The sequence below is a fragment of the Monocercomonoides exilis genome, assembly GCF_001643675.1.
Source record: "Monocercomonoides exilis strain PA203 chromosome Unknown scaffold49-690789, whole genome shotgun sequence".
NCBI classification, from domain to species: Eukaryota; Preaxostyla; order Oxymonadida; family Polymastigidae; genus Monocercomonoides; species Monocercomonoides exilis.
The window spans coordinates 374,848-394,282 of record NW_027150594.1 but is presented as its reverse complement, the minus strand read 5'-3'; the positions used below and the strand labels follow the sequence as shown (position 1 = coordinate 394,282).

Here is a 19,435-nt window from a genome sequence, read left to right as displayed (position 1 = left end):
AATTTTTTTCCACTCAATTGTTTCGGCAAGAGGCTTCTTTGGGGGTACATGCTTTTTTCGTTAAATACATGAATAAATAGTGAAAAAATACAATGTTTATATATAATAAATACATTTGGCAAATAATTACCAGTTGATCAAAACTTAAAATGATTGAATGGTTTTTTTATTCAAGTCTTAAGCTTTACGAGACTTTTTTTCAAATCTAATTTCAGTGCTTGAATTGAGGGAAAGATTGCGCATATTATTAACAAAAAAGAGTGTGGATGAAAGTTCCTTTGAATTCATTTTGCCTTTTCATAAAGCTTATATTTTATCTTTTAGGTACACTTAAAGTTGTCTTATGAAATTTTTTTCTTATATTTTTCTCAGTCTTTCTTTTATTTTTCATTGTTATTATGCATGGGAATGTTAGAATTGAAATTATTCGATTGCAGATATAGTTTGTGACAATTGTTTTTTTTTTTTTTTTTTTTTTTATTTTTATTTATTTATTTATATATTTTCCCCCCATAAATGCAACAATTTTGTCCCAAACCAGCACAATTTCGTTGAATATTGAATGAAATTCAACTTTCTTTCTCTTGCTATATACCAGCGCTCTCGCACAGTCATTCCTTATAACATCGTTCCCTTCCTGATAGGAATATTAGAAACGTAATTCTGCTCGGTTTAATGTGAAAAACGAAATACTTCCATTCTGATAGCCTCGCGTGGGAGCAAAATTGACTTGACAAATGTTTGGATGAGCAACATGGAGCTGATGGGCAAAAGCATTGTGGCAGTGCTGGCCCAGGCTGAGTGGGGAGATGAGTCTCAGAAATTAAAAGAAGGCGACAGTCAAACAGTTCGGCTGAAATGCTGCACACTCCATTCGCTTCTCCAAAATGCACCATCTGAGCCGTCCATCATCAGCTGCGCCAGCAGCAAGCCTTCCAGCGTATCTGTGCAAAACACGTCGATCAAGAATTGTGGAAGCAGCCAAAGTGAGAGCGGCGGATGCATAACCATGAAGTTAAATGAAGAAGCATTGTTTCACTGCACTTTATCCACAATCTCGGAGTGCTTCTGCTCAGCGACTGGAAGGGGAGGCGCGATGTTCCTGGATTGCTCATCAATTGCAAGCGATAGCACGCTGCCTTTCATCTTCAAAAATATCACATTCTTGGAGAACAAGGCTTTCAGAGGAAGAGACATATATGTGAAATGCTCCAACGTGGAATCCCAAATAAGGAGCGAATTCTTCCAGCTGGACTTCAGTCCACCATACAAACAGGAGCTCGCCATTTGGGGATGCACCGCACAAGACTATTCGGACGAGCAAGATCTGCTGCTGCTTGTGGTTGTGTATCAGAGCGAGACGATATTTGCCTCTTCTTCAGCCGACAACACCTCAGATTCACGCCAGTGCGGAGCTATCAATGCGCCCTGCTCTTCCTTGAATGTTGCATTGTCTCACATCATTCCTTCTGTTTACAGCAATTTGCTCATCGACGAGATTTCTCTGGTATCTGGTGAAGCAAGCATCCATGATGTTTCGATCAAGTCGCTGGATGCAGAAGAAGAAAGAGGGAATATTGTGCTGAACAACAGCATCGGCAGCAAGACGGGTAGTCTCATTTTGTGTTCATCGAGAGTGAAAATGGAATTTCTTTCGTTTTTGTTTGGAAGCGCTTTTTCTTCTTCGCATTCCAGCTTGTTATTGCTGAGTGACGGTAGCTTGTCGATTGTTGATACAGCATTTGCTCAAGAAGATTGGAGTGGAGACTCTGAAATGAAATTGAACTGCTCCATCATTCTTGTGGAGAATGGCAGACTATCGATCAACGGATGCACTTTTGCTTCCCTTCATCTTAGCTCTTCATGCGTGGCAGCAAGAGGGGGACGATATTGCTTGTTTATGAACTTGAACATTTCTGATATGAATTGCAAAGAGTTATTTGATTTCCACAATCTAGCAAACCTGTCTGTGCAGCAAGTGCTTATTTCCAGCAGCATATTTGATCGATCTGCCATGATTTTTCAGAACTGCAAAAGTTCCAAGCTGCAGTATGTTCAGTTGAGAGGAACCGAATGCAGATCAAATATGATTGCCATTTGTTCAGATGGTTCAGAAGGCAGTTCAAACATCCAGTGCAGTCACTTGGAATTCGATGATACGCACGTTTCAAATAATTCTTTGCTTTTTGTTGAATGCGAAGATGCAAATGTTGAGATGAATTTCTTGGCCATTTGCAACACGAAGCTTGGAGATGGATGTACAGTGAATATTGCTTCAAATGCTTCCATATTCAGGTTAAAACAGTCTTCATATCGAAATATTACCAGAGATTCGTTTGGCCCGTGTTGCTTGACTGCTTCATCTTCATCTTTATTGCTAGAATTGGAGAACTGCACCAGCCAAAAATGAATATCTTCTTCAGATAAAGGGAGAATTGTGACTTTGGCAGATTTAGCTGATGTTAACTTATCTTCATGCTCATTTGATGGAAAAACTTTCCCACAACAGCCCAGATCCAACATGAATTCATTCAAAGATTTTATCAAGTGGAGTGGCTCCATGATCGATCTTTTCTATTGTTCAGGAGCAATGAAAGACACCACAATCTTCAATTCACTGAAAGGAGGGTTGTCTGTGTTAGGTGGAAGCATTTCTGTGCAATTTGGATTGTTTGCCAACAATAATCCAAATGCAGCAGGCTATCCATCCATGAGGAACAACATCGTCTGTTCAGATCATGGGCTGCTGGACATTCAAAGTCTGAAAGATGGGGATGGCTTTCTTCCGAATATATCAATGTGTCTAATATATAATGATTACACCTTCGAAGGTTTAACTCAGGAAGATTTTCTCCATTCTTCATCATACAGTTTGTATCAGCGAAATCTCGCAAGCAAGGCAAAGCCATTTCCCTTCATCTAATCGGCTCTTTGCTTCTTCCCTGGCACAAACTCCTCCAGATTGATTTTGTCAATGAATCACTCCACAAGCTCAGAAATATCCGCTGCAAGCACAACTTTATGAAAATGAAACTGTAATTCTTGTAGTCATTCCAGCATTAATAGTGTCAATAGCTTCTAAAACAACAGAAGGATCTTTGAAGATCTTATTTGGAAAGATTGATTTTCCTTCTTCAACTGACTCCTTCATTTTAAGAATAGGTGAATCTGATCCAAAAGAAGATGAAAAACTCTTTGAAGGAAGAAAAAAGGAAAATCATATTGGCTTTTGATTGTAATTATCATAACATTTGTTCTTCTTGTTATTCTAATTATTGCAGCGATATTCATTGTTCAACGGAGGAAACAAAAAAGTGGAACAGAAAAATTGTTAGAGATTGTGAATGATAACATCCGAAAAGATCCGAAGGCATTTGAAATGGTGACGATGGAGACGTAATCTGAGGGGCAGTGGCGAAGGGCAGAAAGGAAGGCAGAGCAGATATATAAAAAGAAGCTTGAAAAAAAAAATGATAAATGAAAATTGAATGAATCCACTTTTCGGAAAAAGAAGAGAAGGAGAACGCTTCATATATTTGGAGACTCATCTGTGCACATAAGAAATACAGTCAAAACCGGATATAATCACATCGAATAAAATCACATTCGTCTATGGTCACATTTTCGATGCACCGACATTTTTTGCTTGGTTTTCATTCATTTTTCATCGCATATAATCACAGGGATGAAAATATATAATCACATTTTAAATTATAATGGGTGGATTTTTCAATGAAAAATCGATTTTTTGTTCAAAAATTTTTATTTTTCACTTTTTCAAAAATGTGCTGAAATAAGTCTAAATTATGTGTATTTGTGATCAAAATTGTTCAAACAAGTGAAAAAAGTTTATTTGTGTTGATTTTCCAAAAATAAAAAAATCGACCCAAAACTTATTATCTCAAAAATCAATTTTTATTTTCTTCTGTGTAAAGTTGCATCGTGCATAATCACAATCGGATATAGTCACAAAATGTTGTGCAAAAACCGATGTGATTATATCCGGTTTTGACTGTATAGGCTTTATTGAAGGAGATAACTCCACGAACATCAATTTCTTTAAATTTTTATAAAAGATATTTCATTATTCAATTATCAAATTGCAAAATAAAAAGAAATATAATCATGGACAAAACCCGGGAAAGGGACAAAACCCGGACTTTTTCATAAAATTCATATTTTTCGACAAGCTTCAAAAATTAAATTATGATAATTCATCCATTCATATATCAGCATATAACACATCTTACCATATCCAATTTTTTATTTGTTGTGCTGTATTTATGAAGAAATAAATAATTTTTATTCTTGAAAATTTGACTTTTAATGAATTCTTCTATTTCAACTGAACGATTCAATTCATCTTCTGCACATGTAACTTATTTTTTCTTTGTTGCAAACTGTTCTGGCTATTTTTCATTTTCGGCAATTTGCTATTTCTGAAGAAAAAAAAAACTATCATTTTTGAAAAATCTTTATCAATGGGACAACTTAAAAAATATTTTTTGCAAAACGCAAAAGCATCCAAGTGAATTTAACACATGCAATAATAAACATGATAATTATATAATATTTCCACAAAATTGTAATTAAAAATAATTCAATGAAGATTTTAAATAATAAATATTATTCATATTTCAAAAAAATGAACTCAAAATTATCAATAAAAAAAAACAAATTTCATTTATAAAATTTTAACTGAATTATTTTTAATTACAATTTTGTGGAAATATTATATAATTATCATGTTTATTATTGCATGTGTTAAATTCACTTGGATGCTTTTGCGTTTTGCAAAAAATATTTTTTAAGTTGTCCCATTGATAAAGATTTTTCAAAAATGATAGTTTTTTTTTTCTTCAGAAATAGCAAATTGCCGAAAATGAAAAATAGCCAGAACAGTTTGCAACAAAGAAAAAATAAGTTACATGTGCAGAAGATGAATTGAATCGTTCAGTTGAAATAGAAGAATTCATTAAAAGTCAAATTTTCAAGAATAAAAATTATTTATTTCTTCATAAATACAGCACAACAAATAAAAAATTGGATATGGTAAGATGTGTTATATGCTGATATATGAATGGATGAATTATCATAATTTAATTTTTGAAGCTTGTCGAAAAATATGAATTTTATGAAAAAGTCCGGGTTTTGTCCCTTTCCCGGGTTTTGTCCATGATTATACTTGGTATATGAAATGAAAACAAAGTGATATGGGGCAAAATATTTAACTTCAGGCATTTTCATTGAAAAATTTTGCATTTTTGATTTAAATTTTGTGAATAGAAATTATCAACAAAATGGGAACATTTTAATTCAAATGGATGAGGTTACAAAACATAATGTTGCAATGTCAATTGCGTTAGTATTCGGATCAGAAAATCCAATTTACTTGAAAATCTGAGTTCGTTTTGTGAAGTTCTGAGTGAAATAAAAATTTAATGCTTCGTGCAAAAAAAGCTTTTAATCTCGTATTTTCCCCCATATTTTCATTCATTTCTCACTGGCTTTGTTTAGTCAATGCTTCTAAATTCATTTCTCAACTTATCAACTTCAATTGTTATAAATCTCATTTTTAAATATATATTTATTTTGATTTTGTTAATAATTTGAAACATTAAACTCAAAAACATGATCATTAGTGTTCATAACTTTTCATAAATTATTTATTTAAGTGTACGGCACTTTATACAAGTGTAACTTCAAACATTTAAAATAAAATGACTTCATTTAAGAAAAACCCACTTTAATCAAATTATACGAGCTCATTTAAAAAGAAAAATTCCATTTGAAATTCATCTGTAAACAAATAAAAAACTAAGATGAAAAAGTTGAAGAAGAAAAATTGAAATTAAGATTTTATTCAAAATATGAAAATAAAATTCTATACATAATTGTAAAAAAATTATCTTCAAAAATGAGTTTCTCAAAAGCCTCACAAACAATAGAAATAAAAAAATACATATATAAATTCTTAATCTTTCTTTTAATTCAACAAAAAATAAATACGATAAATATCGACTCTTTTCACCATTCAGTCTATTCATCTTCATCTTCAGGTTCTTTAAAGACTTCAACATCTTCATCATTCGCGAAATAATAATTCGCCCAATTATATTGAAACATTGAATAATCATTTGAAGACATTTCCCCTACATCTAAACAATTTTTCAGAAATGCAAACAATTCCTCTCCTTGAAATTTCAAGTTCAAAAATTGAATAAATGGATTCTTTGGATAGATAACTTTCTTTTCTTTCTCTTTTTCATCTTCTTTTCCCATTTCTTTATTATTGATTTCTGCATTTGATAACAAGGCACAAACTGGACAAATGTTTGGATCACACTTTGCGTTCATCCTTCTTTTTATTTGTTCATGCTTCTTTGCTTTGACAATATCTTCTGTAAAAATGTCAGCGAAGCGCGCATTCATCATGTCAATAACACCTTCTTCTTCGCATGCTTCAGCCAACATTGCTTTTAACTCTCTGCACAAAGACTGGGAAAGGCATGAGTAATTTCTGGCGTCTTCTTCATAAACATTCACCTGAAGTGGACGTATTCGAGCGTCCGATGACGAGCAGGCCCATCCATTCAAAAGTACCTTTGCTGCCTCCAATTTCATCTTATCGTTATCAGAGTCGCACAACAGAAAAGCTATTCTTCTCATAACATCTCTTTTCAGGCATCGGGAGATTGATTCATTAGTCTGCTTCTCAAGCCAACTTCTGATGAACATAACAGCACAAGTCTGAAACTTTTTGATCATTTTTTGGATGCTTTTCTCTTCACAATATTGTCCATCAATCATGCGTTGGAAGTTAGCCCCGCCAGAAGAATAAATATCAGAACAATTTGCGCCAAAAAATTTGCTTCCAGGAAAAATAGCCTTCCATTCTTCTTCATTCCAACTTCCAAACAAATAACAAAAGATTTTCTCCATAATTCTTTCCTGACAAGTGAAAACATGAGCATATGCATTAGCATGTTGAGTTGAAAGCACGCACAAGCATTCGAAGGCTTTTAATGCGATGCTGCAAATTGCTCCTCGGGAGTATATAGGTGGAATCCAGTCAGAAAAATTGCATTTGGACGATTCAATTGACGCTGGCTTGGAATTGAATGCATTTGGATCTGGAATAAACGAATCAAGAGTTAAAATGCTGTTCGTTTTTACTGTATCACCAAGTTTCAAATAAACTTTTAGTGCTGATAATCTTGTCGTCATTTTTAATGTTTCAAGAATAACAGAGTGAATTTTGTTTGACAAAAGACCATACAACCATTTCCCAACCAATGCACGAAGAGCCTCACCAATATACGGAGTTGCTCCTGAGAAAAATATATTAATAAATAAATTAAAAAATAGTTTTCATAAATTAAAAAGGATCGCTGATTATTAAAAGATGTAACACCGGAATCTATGCTAGCAAATCTGTAATAAGCAATTGTATTTAAGCAAGTATCTTCGTCATCACAGTCACATAAATCAGCAAGCTCATCATCAACAGTATTACATCTTTCCTCTCCAGTGAACAGAGACATTGACTTTACCAGTCTTTTTGCTGATTCAGAAAGATTTTCCATATCCATTCTATGCATTCCTCCTTCACGACAATGGGAAAGACATAAAAGTCTGGACATTCCCCCAAGGACTCGAGCTGTCAAAACTTCGCGAGGGCTTTGAATCCTTCCACAGATGGTTTTCAATTTTTCAATCATCTCCCTATCTTTATAACCAAGGGAAAAGTAAAAATACTTTGGCTTAGATAATTTCATCAAATGATAATATCCTCTCAATAACGGCTCAAGTTCGCCAATTTCTTTATTCCCGATTTCTGTTGCAAAAAAATAAATATTTGTTAGTTAAAAAAGTCTGAAGTTTCGAAGATAAGACAAAAAATAAATACCGCGATTCAAATAACTAAACTCTTCATCCATTGTTAAACTACCCAACTTAATGAAACAATTTGAAGATTCCTTTTTGAAATCTGAAACTTTCGACACTAGCATGAATGCTTAATTATAAATCAAATTGCAAAAATTTCAAGTATGGGATGCTTGATTGTTTTTGCAAATTTATTTATTTAGTTTCAATCTGTTGAAATTTGCAGTAAATGCAAAGAAATCACTATAATCGATGAATTGATTTTTTAAATCTCACCATAATAATTTTTTGATCGAAACAAAAAATTGGAGAAAAGCAATTCGTTGAAAGAGAGGTGGGAATTGCATTAAAGAATACCAACACATTATGATAATAAGAGCATGAGAATGAGAAACTTGAAATTTGAAGAAAAGAGTTGCAGATAATTAGTTTAAAAAAACGTTGAATGGAAACTGAGAAGAAAATGCTTTCAACAGATAATAAGCCGAGAAAGATCAATGAAATTTGTTTCATTTTCAGTGAATTTTAATGAGCAACATCTTCTTTTGCTGAAAATGAGTTGGAAAAAGAAAGACTTTACAAAATATATAGATTTGCTTTTGACGAATGTTCTGGAAAAGATTTGGACAAGGAATTTAAACTTCTTGACGATAATGGATATTTCAAGTTTTATGTTTCATTAAAAGAAACAGTTATAAAATATTAACAAAGACAAAATTTATGAAAACATAAAGATAACTGAAAAAATGAAAAAACTCTTTATATTTGAAGATGAAGTTCGTTTTTTCAGAAGTAAAAAGGATTAATATTATAAAAATTTGATGTTATAAGAAAAATATTGGTAAAGGTCAGATAAAAAAGGATAACCGTGCAGATTAAAGTTTAGATCCCTGGAAATAGAAATGATAAAATGGATTTTGAAGAGGAGGATCTGAGGAAAGTTGCAAAAGCAAATGTCACGTTGAAAGAAAAACAGGCTTGTTGCCAGTAAAAGATGATAATAACTGTTGATGAAGTAAGAGAAAAGAGATGGAAACTTGAATGGTCCAGTGCTTCCTCAACACGAAAGAATGGCCAACAAGATGCGTCAAGAAATAAAAAAAGAAGAACGAAAACCGAAAAAGGGATTTGTTTAGGATTAAGCGAAAATCTACCAAGTTCTGTATTCCAACGAGAAACACACATGACACAAATCTACATCAACAGAAAAATGTGTAAATAAAATGATTTTCATTTGGAATCAATGATCTGTTTTAATGAAGCGCTTATTTGTTCATGAGCTTCCTTCAAAACTTTTGCTCTCATACATCATGGAAATATCAGTGCAATTATCACAAACTTCTCCTCAATCCGGTCTGACTGATGGTGATCTATTTATCTCCAAGAAATACGTTTTTGTTCTTTGTTTTCCGCTTGAGTAGAAGATATAGCGTGAGCAATATGCTATTCGGACATTGAAATATTCGTTAGCAATGCTTCACTTACCGAAATGGAATATATTGCAACCCAAATTCAAATTCTCTTTAAGGCCAAGCAAATATGAGTTTTCAGATCAAAGAAACGTGATAACTTTTTTTTTTGTAAAGCCATTTCCCATGCACATGATGAATGCATTTGCCTTTTTGCAAGTTTTATTGAATTAAACTCAAATAAAATCACTTTCATGATTTTTTCCCCCGTTTTTGAGAAAATCTGGGATGAAATTTAATGCTTTATGGATTTTGTTCCACTCAATCATTCCTGAGATTTTTCACATTTTTTCTTTAATTTTGATTATTACTATACATGGGAATGTCAGACTTTGAAGGATGAACGGAGAAAAATTCTGGAACAACACAGTTTTTTTTTTTTTCATAAATGAAAAGAAATCGCGTCATTTGCAAAATATGTGAGTAAAGAAATTTGAAAAATTACCCAAAAGAAATGAAAAATAGTCTTTTTTGAAGTAGGCGTAACCAGAAACATTAAACAAAAAACAAAACAAAACAAAACAAAACAAAACCAATAAAAAAATGATTATATCCAATGAAGTGATTGCATAGATATAAAAATGCTTTTCCTATTCACTTGAACAACGTGACAAAATACCAAAATATAAAAAAGGAAAAAGGAAGAACTGAAAACGATCTTCATGGTGCATCTTCATTTCCAAATAGAAATTGATTCTCCAGTTTTTAAAAATTCTTTGAAAAGCATTAAATGTGCAACAACAGGAGCAAAACGACAAAACATGTTATTTCGAGTGTTCAAGGCGGAATGCTGCTAATAAAAGAAGAAGAAGATGGATGGATTGCTTTTGGTTTGAAGTCCCAGCCAGTCAGCTCAATCAGCTGCTTCATGCCAATATCACAGTCGGTCTTAAGGAATACATCACGATCGCCTATTAAGAAAGAATAAAATGGATAATAAATAAGAAAGAAAGAGAAGGAAAAATAAATAATTAAATAATTAAATTAAACATAATTTAATGCACCAATTACAAACCTCCCTTTGGTCCGTTCTTTCTCTTCATCATCTGCCTCTGTTGGATTTTCAATTGTCTTCTTTCTTCTTTCTCCTTCTTTCTCTCTCTTCTCCTTCTCTCTCTTTCCTCCGCCCTTTTCATCTTCTCTTCCTCCCTCAGCTTGATTATCAGCACCATGTCAAAGCTCTCCATCATCTCTGTCTCTTTCTTCTCTCTCTCTTCCCTCTCCTTCTTCGCCTTCCCTTCCTTCTTCTTCGCTTCCCTTTCTTTCCTCTCTTTCTCCTTCCTCTCTGCTTTCTTCATCATCTGCATCTGCTCGATTTCTGCCTGCGTCATCAGCTGCCTCTCTTCTTTCTCTCTCTTCTTCCTCTCTTTCTCCTCCTTCGCCTTCTCTTCTTTTTCTCTCTTTATCTTCTCTCTTTCTTCTTTCTCTTTCTCCTCTTTCATCTTCCTCTCTTGCTTCTCTTTCGCTTTCCTCTCTTTCTCTTTCGTCTTCTCGTCATTCAATTGCTCCTTTCGAATTCTTTCTTCTTCTTTCTCCTTCTCCTTCTTCAGCTTCAACTCCGCCTTCAACCTTTCTTTCTCTTCTTTTTCTTTCTTCTCCTTCTCTTCTTTCTCCTTCTTCTGCATAATTGTTTCCTCTTCCTCTCCTTTCCTTTCTCCTTTTCTTTCTTTCTCCTCTTTCTCTTCCTTTTCCTCTTTCTTTTCTTTCTTTTCTTTCTTTTCTTTTCCTTCTCTTTCTCTTCCTTCTCTTTCCTTCCCTTCTTCCTCTCTTCTCTTCCTCTCCTTCTCAAACAACATCTGCTCCTTCTCTGCACACTCCATCAGTTCTCTTTCTCTCTCCTCTGCTTTCTTTCTCATCGCATTCGCTTTCTCCATCTCTTTCTGCTTCTGCTTCTGCTCTTCTCTTTCTCTCTTCTCGTTTTCTTTCCTCTCTTTCTCTTCTTTCTCCTTCTTCAGCTTCTCCTCTTTCTCCCTCTCCTTCTGAACTCTCTCTTCCTCTTTCTTCCTCTTCTCTGCTGCTTCTTTCTCTTCTTTCTCTTTCCTCTTCTTTTCTTCCTCTTTCTTCTTCTCCAAGCTCTTCTTCATCGCCTCCTCTGCTTTCCTTTCCCTTTCCTTCCTTTCCTTCTCCTGCTTCTCAATCATCCTCCTCTCCTTCTCTTCCCTCTCTCTCTCCTTCTTCATCTGCTCTTCCCTCAGTTTCTGCTCTTTCATCATCTGCTTCAGCATCCTTTGCTTCTCTTTCTCCGCTTTCTTCCTCTCTGCCTCTTCCCTCTTCTTCCTCTGTGCCTCTTTCTTCTTCTTCTCGCTCTCTGCTTTCTTCATCCATTTTTTGAATTCTTTCTCGCTCAGTTTTCTCTTTGCGGCTGCCACTTTCGCATTCCATCTCCTTTCTCTCTCTTCCTCATCAAGCGTGTCTTCATAATCATCTGAATTCGATGGATCTATATCTTCTTCTTCCTCTTCTCCTTCTCCTTCTCCTTCTCCCTCTCTCTCATTCGCATTCATCCCCATCTTCTTCATCACCTTCCCCGCCATCTCCGACCCTTTCTCCATCGTCTTCCTCTTCAGCAGCCCAAAAAACGTGTAGAGCGAATTGAACGAGTCTGCACTGAACCTCCTCTTGAAATCCAGCCCCAGCTCATCCACCAGCACACTCATCACGCCTTCATCATCCACTTTCTTCATCACCGCCTCCAACTTCTCATCGGCCTCTCGTTCGGCCTCTGCCAGCGCCACACGACGCTGCCGGCGCTCCAAACGGCGTTTAGCTCGCAGCGCTTTGGCTGCGCGGTGGGTGAGGGTGGAGGTGGAGGGGGAATAGGAATGGGGGAAGGATGAAGAGAAGGGAGAGGAGGGAGAGGAGGAGGATTGATATGGAAGAGAGGAATATATTGAAGAAGAAGAAGACGAAGACGATGATGATGAAGTGCTTGGCTTCACTCCATGTGGATGAGAAGCAAATAGAGAAGAAGAAGGAGAATTCATGTGAGGTGATGAAGATTGCATCAAAGATGAATGAAATGAAGGAGAAGAAGAAGAGGAGGAAGAAGAAGATGATGATGAAGGCAGATAAGGTGGTGTGCTGTGACATGAATAAGGGGGGAGTGCAGGTGAGAGTGAAGTGCGATGGCGCAGATAGACAGAGGCAGAAGAAGAGGAAGGAGGAACAGAGGACGAGTGATGTGTATAGACAATGGTGCTTTTATTGGTGGATGAAGGAGAGGAAGAGGAAGAGGAAGAAGAAGAAGAAGAAGAAGAAGAAGAAGAAGAAGAGGAGGAGGAGGAGGCAGAAGCAGATGAAGAGGAAGAGGAAGAAGGTGAATGTTTTGGTGATTGATAAGAAGTTGACTTCACAAGCACAAAACTGCTGCTACCCTTTTTCAGTTCATCAGAACATGATGGATCAATCTCTATGTACTTTTGAGCAATATCTCCATTTGGATATTTAACATTCTCCCTTTCTCTTTCTCTTTCTCTCTCTTTCCCCATCCTTTCTTTCAGATATCCCTCATGTGAGAACAACAAACGACTTCCCTCTGTTTCTGTCTCACTTTCTGTCTCTTCGCTTTCTTCACTCTCATCTTCATCATCTTCATCATCATCACTCAGATAATCATCCACAATCCACCCTTCCTCAAACACCCCATTCTCGTTCCTCACTTTCTTCCTCAGCCTCTTCAGCTTCTTTATTCTTCTAAATCTTCCTTTCCCTTCTTTGTTCTCTTCTTTGCCATAAGGATTGCCCCCTTGAATAGCCAATCGCTGCATCTGCTCATACGCACTCATCGGCTGCTTCTGCTGCTGTTGCTGTTGCTGCTTCTCTTCTCCTCCTCTCAGCCCTGCTGAATACGAATATCCATACAACGATGCATCTTTTGCCTTTGAATTTCCTTCTCTTCCAACAGTAACCCCATCATTGCTCTCTTCTTCCTCTGTGTCTGAGCTTCCTGTGTCCATCTCCTCATCCTCATACTCCTCCTCATCGCTCGAACAGCTGCCACACCCTGAACCTCTTAGGCAATCCACATCATCCAGAATCGCCTCCAGTTCATCGTTTTCTTCCTCGTCTGCTGCCTCAACTTCGTCTCCACCGCCAAACAACGATGGAATTTCATCATCTTCCTTGTTTTGCGCTTCCAAAAGAGGAAGCTCTTCGCGGTTGATAATCAGACGGGGCGTTCCTGCTGGAACAAGAGCAGGAAATGTGTTGAACGGGTATACCTGAAATTAAAATAATTATCAAACAACAGAATTAATTGAACAACAGATAAATCAAATAATGTTAAATAAAAGGATTTTAAAGAAATCGAAGAAAAAAGGAAAAAAAAAAAAAAACGATAAAAGAAACTTTATCAACTTATACTAAGAAGCTTATCCATACCTTCAGAGAAGTTCCCAAAATAAACAGCAAGTCGCATGATCTCAGATCTTCCTCATACAGCTGCAGGCACCGCTGGTTGATGGACTCTCCAAAGAAGACGATGTCTGGCTTCATAATCCCTCCTTCTCCTTCGTCAATGATCCCATCCTCAGCAATGATCCTCTCCACCCTTTCGGCCTCTTCTGGCGTGTATTCGTTGTCTTCGTCGCTGTCTGAGTCGGAACACGTGGAAAATGTGGGCGAGGCTGGTGAATTTGACCCAATGGATGATTTTTCGTTGTCGTATTCCTGCTTCACCTCATCTTTGCCGTCTTTGCCATCATTACTCGTTATAACAGGACTATTTGATTTCATCTTCTTATTCTGCAAAAAATCCAATTCACTTATTTTTTGTACTTGTTCGGGTGACAAAACAAAAGTGTTTGCTTCGGAATTTTCTGTTAGATTTTTTCTTTTCATTGGCTCGCTGTTGCCATCCATCGAACTTGCTTCACTGTCTTTCTCTTCATACAAGCATTCAGAATAAACCAAATTTTTATCATTTTCTCTTTCTTTCAATAAAAATTTATGATCTTCTTTTTCATTTTTGTTGTTTTCCTTGTTTGTTCTCCTCTTTCTTTTTCTTCCACATTTCTCGCAATGAGGCACTCTGCCTCTCATAACCTCCTTCATCACAGCATCGCCTCTCATTTGATGCTTGCACGCTTCGTTTGTGCACGTTGCCATTCTGAGGGAACCATGAACTTCAACAACTTTGTCTTCTGGAATACCAGCTGCCCTTTCAAGTCCATCAGCATTTTGTGTATAAATTCGTCGAACTACACCTCGGTCCGAAAGTAGTTTAAGAACTTGATGTGTGTAAGTTGGCTGATGGGGCGTTGGATCAAAGTATTTCCGGAGACATGCAAAAAATGGAAGCGGATTCTGCAAAAAATAACTGTATAAATTATTATAAATTTTATTTTTTAAAAAATCAATATTCGAATATGACAAACCGTAAATCAAAAATTGCGTATGGATTTGGTAGATCTGTTAAAAGTGGAAGATGGTCCCTTGCAATTTGATCAAACAGACCAGTTTTAGGGGAGCGAAAATCAGGAAGCATTGATGATGAGACTCCTAAAGAACGACAACAAATTAAAAAATGTAAAAAAAACAGAAAGTGTCGGAATATATGTGGGTTTAGAAGGTATAACAAAAATAATTTACAAATATTTAAAAAATAATCTGTAAACCCGCTCCCATGAGAACAACAATATTTTGATATTTGTCATTCTTTAGTCCAATTGATACATCCTGCAACGTAAGCTTTCTCGCAGGAGGAAGAGAATAAGGTGTTAGAAGTGTATGTAGTTCTCCGACAGATGGTAAAGTGCGCAAAGGAAATGATTTGTCAAAGATCACTGAATACATGATATATAGAGATAAACTGCACCATAAAAGAGCCCCTTTGATGTTGTTAGGATCGAGAAATGAAAGTAGGTCATCCCAATTTATATTATCAAAGGGCCACATAATCTATTAATTGGCAACTATTATAAAATAAAAATAAATGACGGTAAAAGTGATCAGAGAAATAACCCTTAGTTTATCCTTGACAATGTTCGAAACGTCCCTTAGCAGTTTTGTCAAGCCAGCAACATCAGAATGGAAACTTTTACCATCAGTGCTTCAAGATATATTACCAAAAATTGTTCAGACTATAGAAAAGCAAGAATCATCCATTAGAAAGCTGGAACAACAAGTTGCATCAAAAGATCTTCAAATCGAAATGGTGTGCATTTATTGAATGATAATATATTTTTATTTTACTTATTATTATTATAGCTTCAAACTGATTTGAAAAAAATGAAAACAGATGTTGATTCCAAGCTTACAGAACTGTTAATTCAGGTATTTGAAAAAATTGTTATTTATTTCTCAGATTGATTTCTATAAAAAATTTTTGCAATGCATTTTAGTCTAAAGTTACTAATTCGCCAATTTCAACACCAAATTTCTCTCGAGATCCTCATCTTAGCCAACTAATAAATTCACAAACAAATTTTGAAACGCGTATGGCTGAAATTGAATCTGGAATTCGAGACATTGTTTTTGTGCTGGATTCTAAGTTGGAGGAAAAGGATATTGCAGTTTGACATTATTATGATTTTTTCAAATTACTATTATGATTTATCATCTTTTTTGATATAGGATTTAGTAACACTTCGAGAAATTGTTTCAAGTCTTTCTGAGCAAGTAGCTTCAAAAGCATCTCTTGAACAGCTTAGAGACTCCCTTGCATTTAAGGCAAACAGAGCAGATTTAGATCAATTGCCCAGCCATGAAGATTTTTCTGAAATCCGAGAAACTCTTAGCAAAAAAGCTGGTATTGAAGATGTGAAGAAATTGAAAGAAACGCTTTCAAAATATGTGCCAAGGACTGAATTTGAAACTTTCGTACTCGGAGAAAGAGGGCAACAATCGCAATCCATGAGTGATGTCATCAGAAGGCATACAGAAGCACTTCGTTCATGTGAAGAGCAAATTATCACTGCACATTCAGCGGCCAACCAGGCAAGCCAACAATTAGAAGATGTGAAGAGTGAGCTGAAGATGCAAGGAATGGCATTGGTAGGGCTTCAGGAGGCAATGAGCGATGAAGAGAGAGCACATCGGTCGAATACCGATTCAGAAATGCTGAATATACTTGCTGAAAGAGTGCTGAATGTTGAAGAAGTATTGAAAGAACAAGACGCAGTCCTGAGCGACACATTGAAAGCGACTGATATGCTGCAGCAGACAATGAACCAGAGCCAGATTCCTAAGGCGTCTCTTCGAAGAGGAAGACTTCAAAGCAGCAAAGGATTGAGCAGCGATGACGATATTGGTATTGACGAAGGCATGAGCACCAAAGAAAAGACACGAATGTCAAGCACTTCTCCTTCTCGTCTGTATCAGACAGCATCACCTTCACCTTCAAGACTGGGTGCCAGCCAAGAGGCTGAGTACTCGCCGAGTGTGCAGCTGTTCCACGACGTGGAAGTGCTGAAGATCAAAATGAAGGAATTTGAACAATTCAAGCCTCGTGTTGATGATGCCGTGCAGCGTTTGGAGATTGATGTGAAAACGAAAGGAACGCAAAAGGATCTGAACAGACTGCAGCGAAAGATTGAGGAAGAGACGACTACTGTTGAAGAGCTGAAACGAATGGTCGAAGATGAGGCTGAGAAGAGCAGTGATGTTGCACGTGATGTGCAGAAGCTGAAGGAAGAGGTGAAGGAAGATCAGAGGCGCTTGAGAGAGCAGGATTCAGAAGTGTTCCTCACAAAGCAGCGGATGGACAAGGCAGAAGACGCAATAACAGCATACACCACACTTCATGCAGCGCATCGTGATGCGCTCAAAGAAAGGAAAGAAGAGATGGAACTTGTCAGACGAGAAGTTGCATCTGCAAAAATGGCACTTGACAAAGTGAATGAAGATGTTAGCTCCAATCTTCGGTCTGTGAACGAGAATGTGATGCTGCACTCAGCTGAAGTTGCAAAAGCGCGCGAAGAGATCGAGCAGCAGTTCCAGCGCACCACTGAGCTCGGGGCAATGCTCGAAAAGGCGCAGAAGCAGTCAGCAGAGAAGCAGGCTGAGGCTATCAATGTGATGAAGCAGTCAACGCGGGAGTGCCTTGAGTCGTCCCAGCAGATGGTGAATGATGCGAAGGCGTCGATGACTGAGCTGTTTGGCAGCAAGCAGGACGAGCTGAAGATGGAGATTGCTCAGGATCTTTCAACCATTTCAGACAGATTGCAAAGACTTGGACGAGAATTCGAGAAAATGATGGACGAAAGTGAGAAGGAGAAGCAAAGGCTCAACGAATGTTCTGAAGAAGTGGGTAAGATGGATACATTTAAATTGGAGGTGCAGAATGTTGTGAATGAACTGAGAGCGGGCACGGGAGATGTGAAGAACTATGTTGATGAAGTGGCAGAAGAGCTGAAGAAAGCGTTGAATGAAAAAGATGAAGAACTCAGAGAAGAGATGATGAAAAAGGCAAAAGAGACGCTGATGATTGTTGAAGGAAGAGAAAGCGAAGAGTTTGAAGAATTAGATCCACAGTTCGCAACTCCTTCATCAGCGTCAATGTTGTTTGACCGATCCACTTCCTCGCAACCGCAAATGTCTTCTGCTCCTTCTTCTTCTTCGTCGTCGTCATCGGCTTATCCTCAAACAACATCAAAGCCTCTATATGGCTCATCATATCAACCTTCCTCCTCCTCCTCCTCATCATCATCATCATCATCAGACGCTGCTGTTTCGCCAGCCCTTGTTGCTCCATCGCTTATTCGTTCACTTGAACAAAGCGGCAATCCAACTTCGATGCGATCAATGTCTAAAATCATCCAAGCACTTTCAAAAGATGCAGTCACTTTGTCTTCCGCGTTGATGGAGCAGCATCGTAACACAGCAAATGGATTTGAGCAATCAGCAGCCAGAGATTCCAACATGGAGAATGAGCTTGGCCAGATAAAGAAGAGCATAGCACATGAACTGTCAGAAATATCTTCGATTGTGCAGGAGATGGACGAAGCTATTAAAGAAGCAGAAGAAAAGCACAGAGAACAAGAAGACACGACAAAAGGAACTGTTGCAGCATTGGAGACTTCGCTTGTAGGTATGAACGAAATCACCCAAAAGCAGCAGAATATAATTGGCGAGCACGAACACAGGATAAGCAAGCTTGAAGAGCAGCACGCACAATTAGAGGGAGATGTTAGCAATAACTCACAATTACTTCTGTCTGTTTCATCGGCTGTGCAAAACAACCACAACGATCTTCAGACACTTGGCAGAGAAACGGACTCCAAACTGGCATTGAAAGCAGACAAAGTGGAGCTGCACGACGTGGCAGCGACTGTTCCTATTGATCAGAGCGGAGTTATTGCCGGCAAAGCAGATAGAGCTGAGGTTGCTGAGAAGCTGAAGGAGAAAGCAGATATTAGTGTGGTCAATCGATTGAAAAGAGATATTGACTCGTTGAGCTCAGCGCTGAAGATGTTCGGAGATTCGGAGGAAGCGAAAAGGAGGCAAAGGGAAGAGGAAGAGGAAGCAAAACGGATGGAAATGGAAAGACAGAAAGAGCTTGAAAGAGAGCGAGAGAAGAGGAAACTTGCAGAAAAGGAGAGAGAAAGAGAGAAGCTGGTTCAATCGCAGTCACCGCCGCGGCAGCAGCCGGCACCCACGAAAGAGGAAGAGCTATTCAGTTCTTTCCGGTCGAAGTCGCTCGACGAGTCAGACGGAGCCCAGCTGACTCCGCTCGACTCAATCATCAAGCCCACCCCTCGCTCAGAGACTGACATGCCTTCCACTTCTCCTCTTTCGTCCTTTTTCACTTCCAAAAATTCCTCCTCACCTTTGTCAAATTCTTCTCAGTCTTCTTCATATTCATCACCTTCTGCTAGATCTACTCGCTCACTTCTTCCAAGAACAACTTCCTCTCCAAAGAAAAATTACTAGAAAAAATTACAATTATTTTATCAGCTTTGGTGTAAAAAATTATCGATTTTTCTGTTTTTATCATCTCATGCTTTGCTTTGTAATTAATAATGATATGTGATATGATTAAAGTATTTCACTTTTGTATGAATTCAATGTTTTCAATGTTTTTGATCAAAGAATAACCATAACTTTACTCGTTTTTCCATTTTTCTTTTCATCTTGATTTC

The 19,435-nt window shown here is 37.2% G+C and overlaps 4 protein-coding genes across 4 annotated transcripts; 2 read left to right on the top strand and 2 right to left on the bottom strand.

Moving 5' to 3' along the window:
* Positions 1 to 349: 349 nt before the first annotated feature.
* On the top strand, positions 350 to 3,262 carry MONOS_3718 (uncharacterized protein). Its single transcript, XM_067873735.1, has one exon. It carries the CDS (start codon positions 746 to 748, stop codon positions 2,408 to 2,410), a length of 1,665 nt encoding a protein of 554 aa, XP_067721114.1. The 5' UTR covers positions 350 to 745; the 3' UTR covers positions 2,411 to 3,262.
* A 2,777-nt stretch (positions 3,263 to 6,039) lies between these two features.
* Positions 6,040 to 7,721, bottom strand: MONOS_3719 (uncharacterized protein; the record flags this gene model as incomplete). Its single annotated transcript, XM_067873736.1, has 2 exons — positions 6,040 to 7,331; positions 7,415 to 7,721. The coding sequence occupies 2 exons, from the start codon at positions 7,719 to 7,721 to the stop codon at positions 6,040 to 6,042; spliced, it is 1,599 nt and encodes a 532-aa protein (XP_067721113.1).
* Positions 7,722 to 9,710: 1,989 nt separating this feature from the next.
* On the bottom strand, positions 9,711 to 15,290 carry MONOS_3720 (putative NAD-dependent deacetylase sirtuin-3, mitochondrial). Its single transcript, XM_067873738.1, has 5 exons — positions 14,972 to 15,290; positions 14,732 to 14,855; positions 13,737 to 14,673; positions 10,372 to 13,576; positions 9,711 to 10,267 (listed from the first exon to the last, which is right to left on the bottom strand). The coding sequence occupies exons 1-5, from the start codon at positions 15,249 to 15,251 to the stop codon at positions 10,134 to 10,136; spliced, it is 4,680 nt and encodes a 1,559-aa protein (XP_067721112.1). The 5' UTR covers positions 15,252 to 15,290; the 3' UTR covers positions 9,711 to 10,133.
* A 34-nt stretch (positions 15,291 to 15,324) lies between these two features.
* Positions 15,325 to 19,336, top strand: MONOS_3721 (uncharacterized protein). The gene is made up of 4 exons (XM_067873739.1): positions 15,325 to 15,510; positions 15,564 to 15,629; positions 15,698 to 15,868; positions 15,930 to 19,336. Exons 1-4 carry the CDS (start codon positions 15,337 to 15,339, stop codon positions 19,224 to 19,226), a joined length of 3,708 nt encoding a protein of 1,235 aa, XP_067721111.1. The 5' UTR covers positions 15,325 to 15,336; the 3' UTR covers positions 19,227 to 19,336.
* The last annotated feature ends 99 nt before the right edge of the window (positions 19,337 to 19,435 follow it).

Bases quoted from the DNA above. Each gene is read 5' to 3' on its own strand.
- MONOS_3718 (XM_067873735.1), top strand. From the start codon at position 746: ATGAGCAACATGGAGCTGATGGGCAAAAGCATTGTGGCAGTGCTGGCC.
- MONOS_3720 (XM_067873738.1), bottom strand. From the start codon at position 15,251: ATGTGGCCCTTTGATAATATAAATTGGGATGACCTACTTTCATTTCTC. The intron at 14,856-14,971 runs GTTTACAGATTA...GTCGTTCTTTAG, and splicing joins TGTTGTTCTCATGGGAGCGG to GAGTCTCATCATCAATGCTT. The intron at 14,674-14,731 runs GTTTGTCATATT...TAATTTATACAG, and splicing joins TACGCAATTTTTGATTTACG to TTATTTTTTGCAGAATCCGC.
- MONOS_3721 (XM_067873739.1), top strand. From the start codon at position 15,337: ATGTTCGAAACGTCCCTTAGCAGTTTTGTCAAGCCAGCAACATCAGAA. The intron at 15,511-15,563 runs GTGTGCATTTAT...TTATTATTATAG, and splicing joins AAGATCTTCAAATCGAAATG to CTTCAAACTGATTTGAAAAA. The intron at 15,869-15,929 runs GTTTGACATTAT...TTTTTGATATAG, and splicing joins TGGAGGAAAAGGATATTGCA to GATTTAGTAACACTTCGAGA.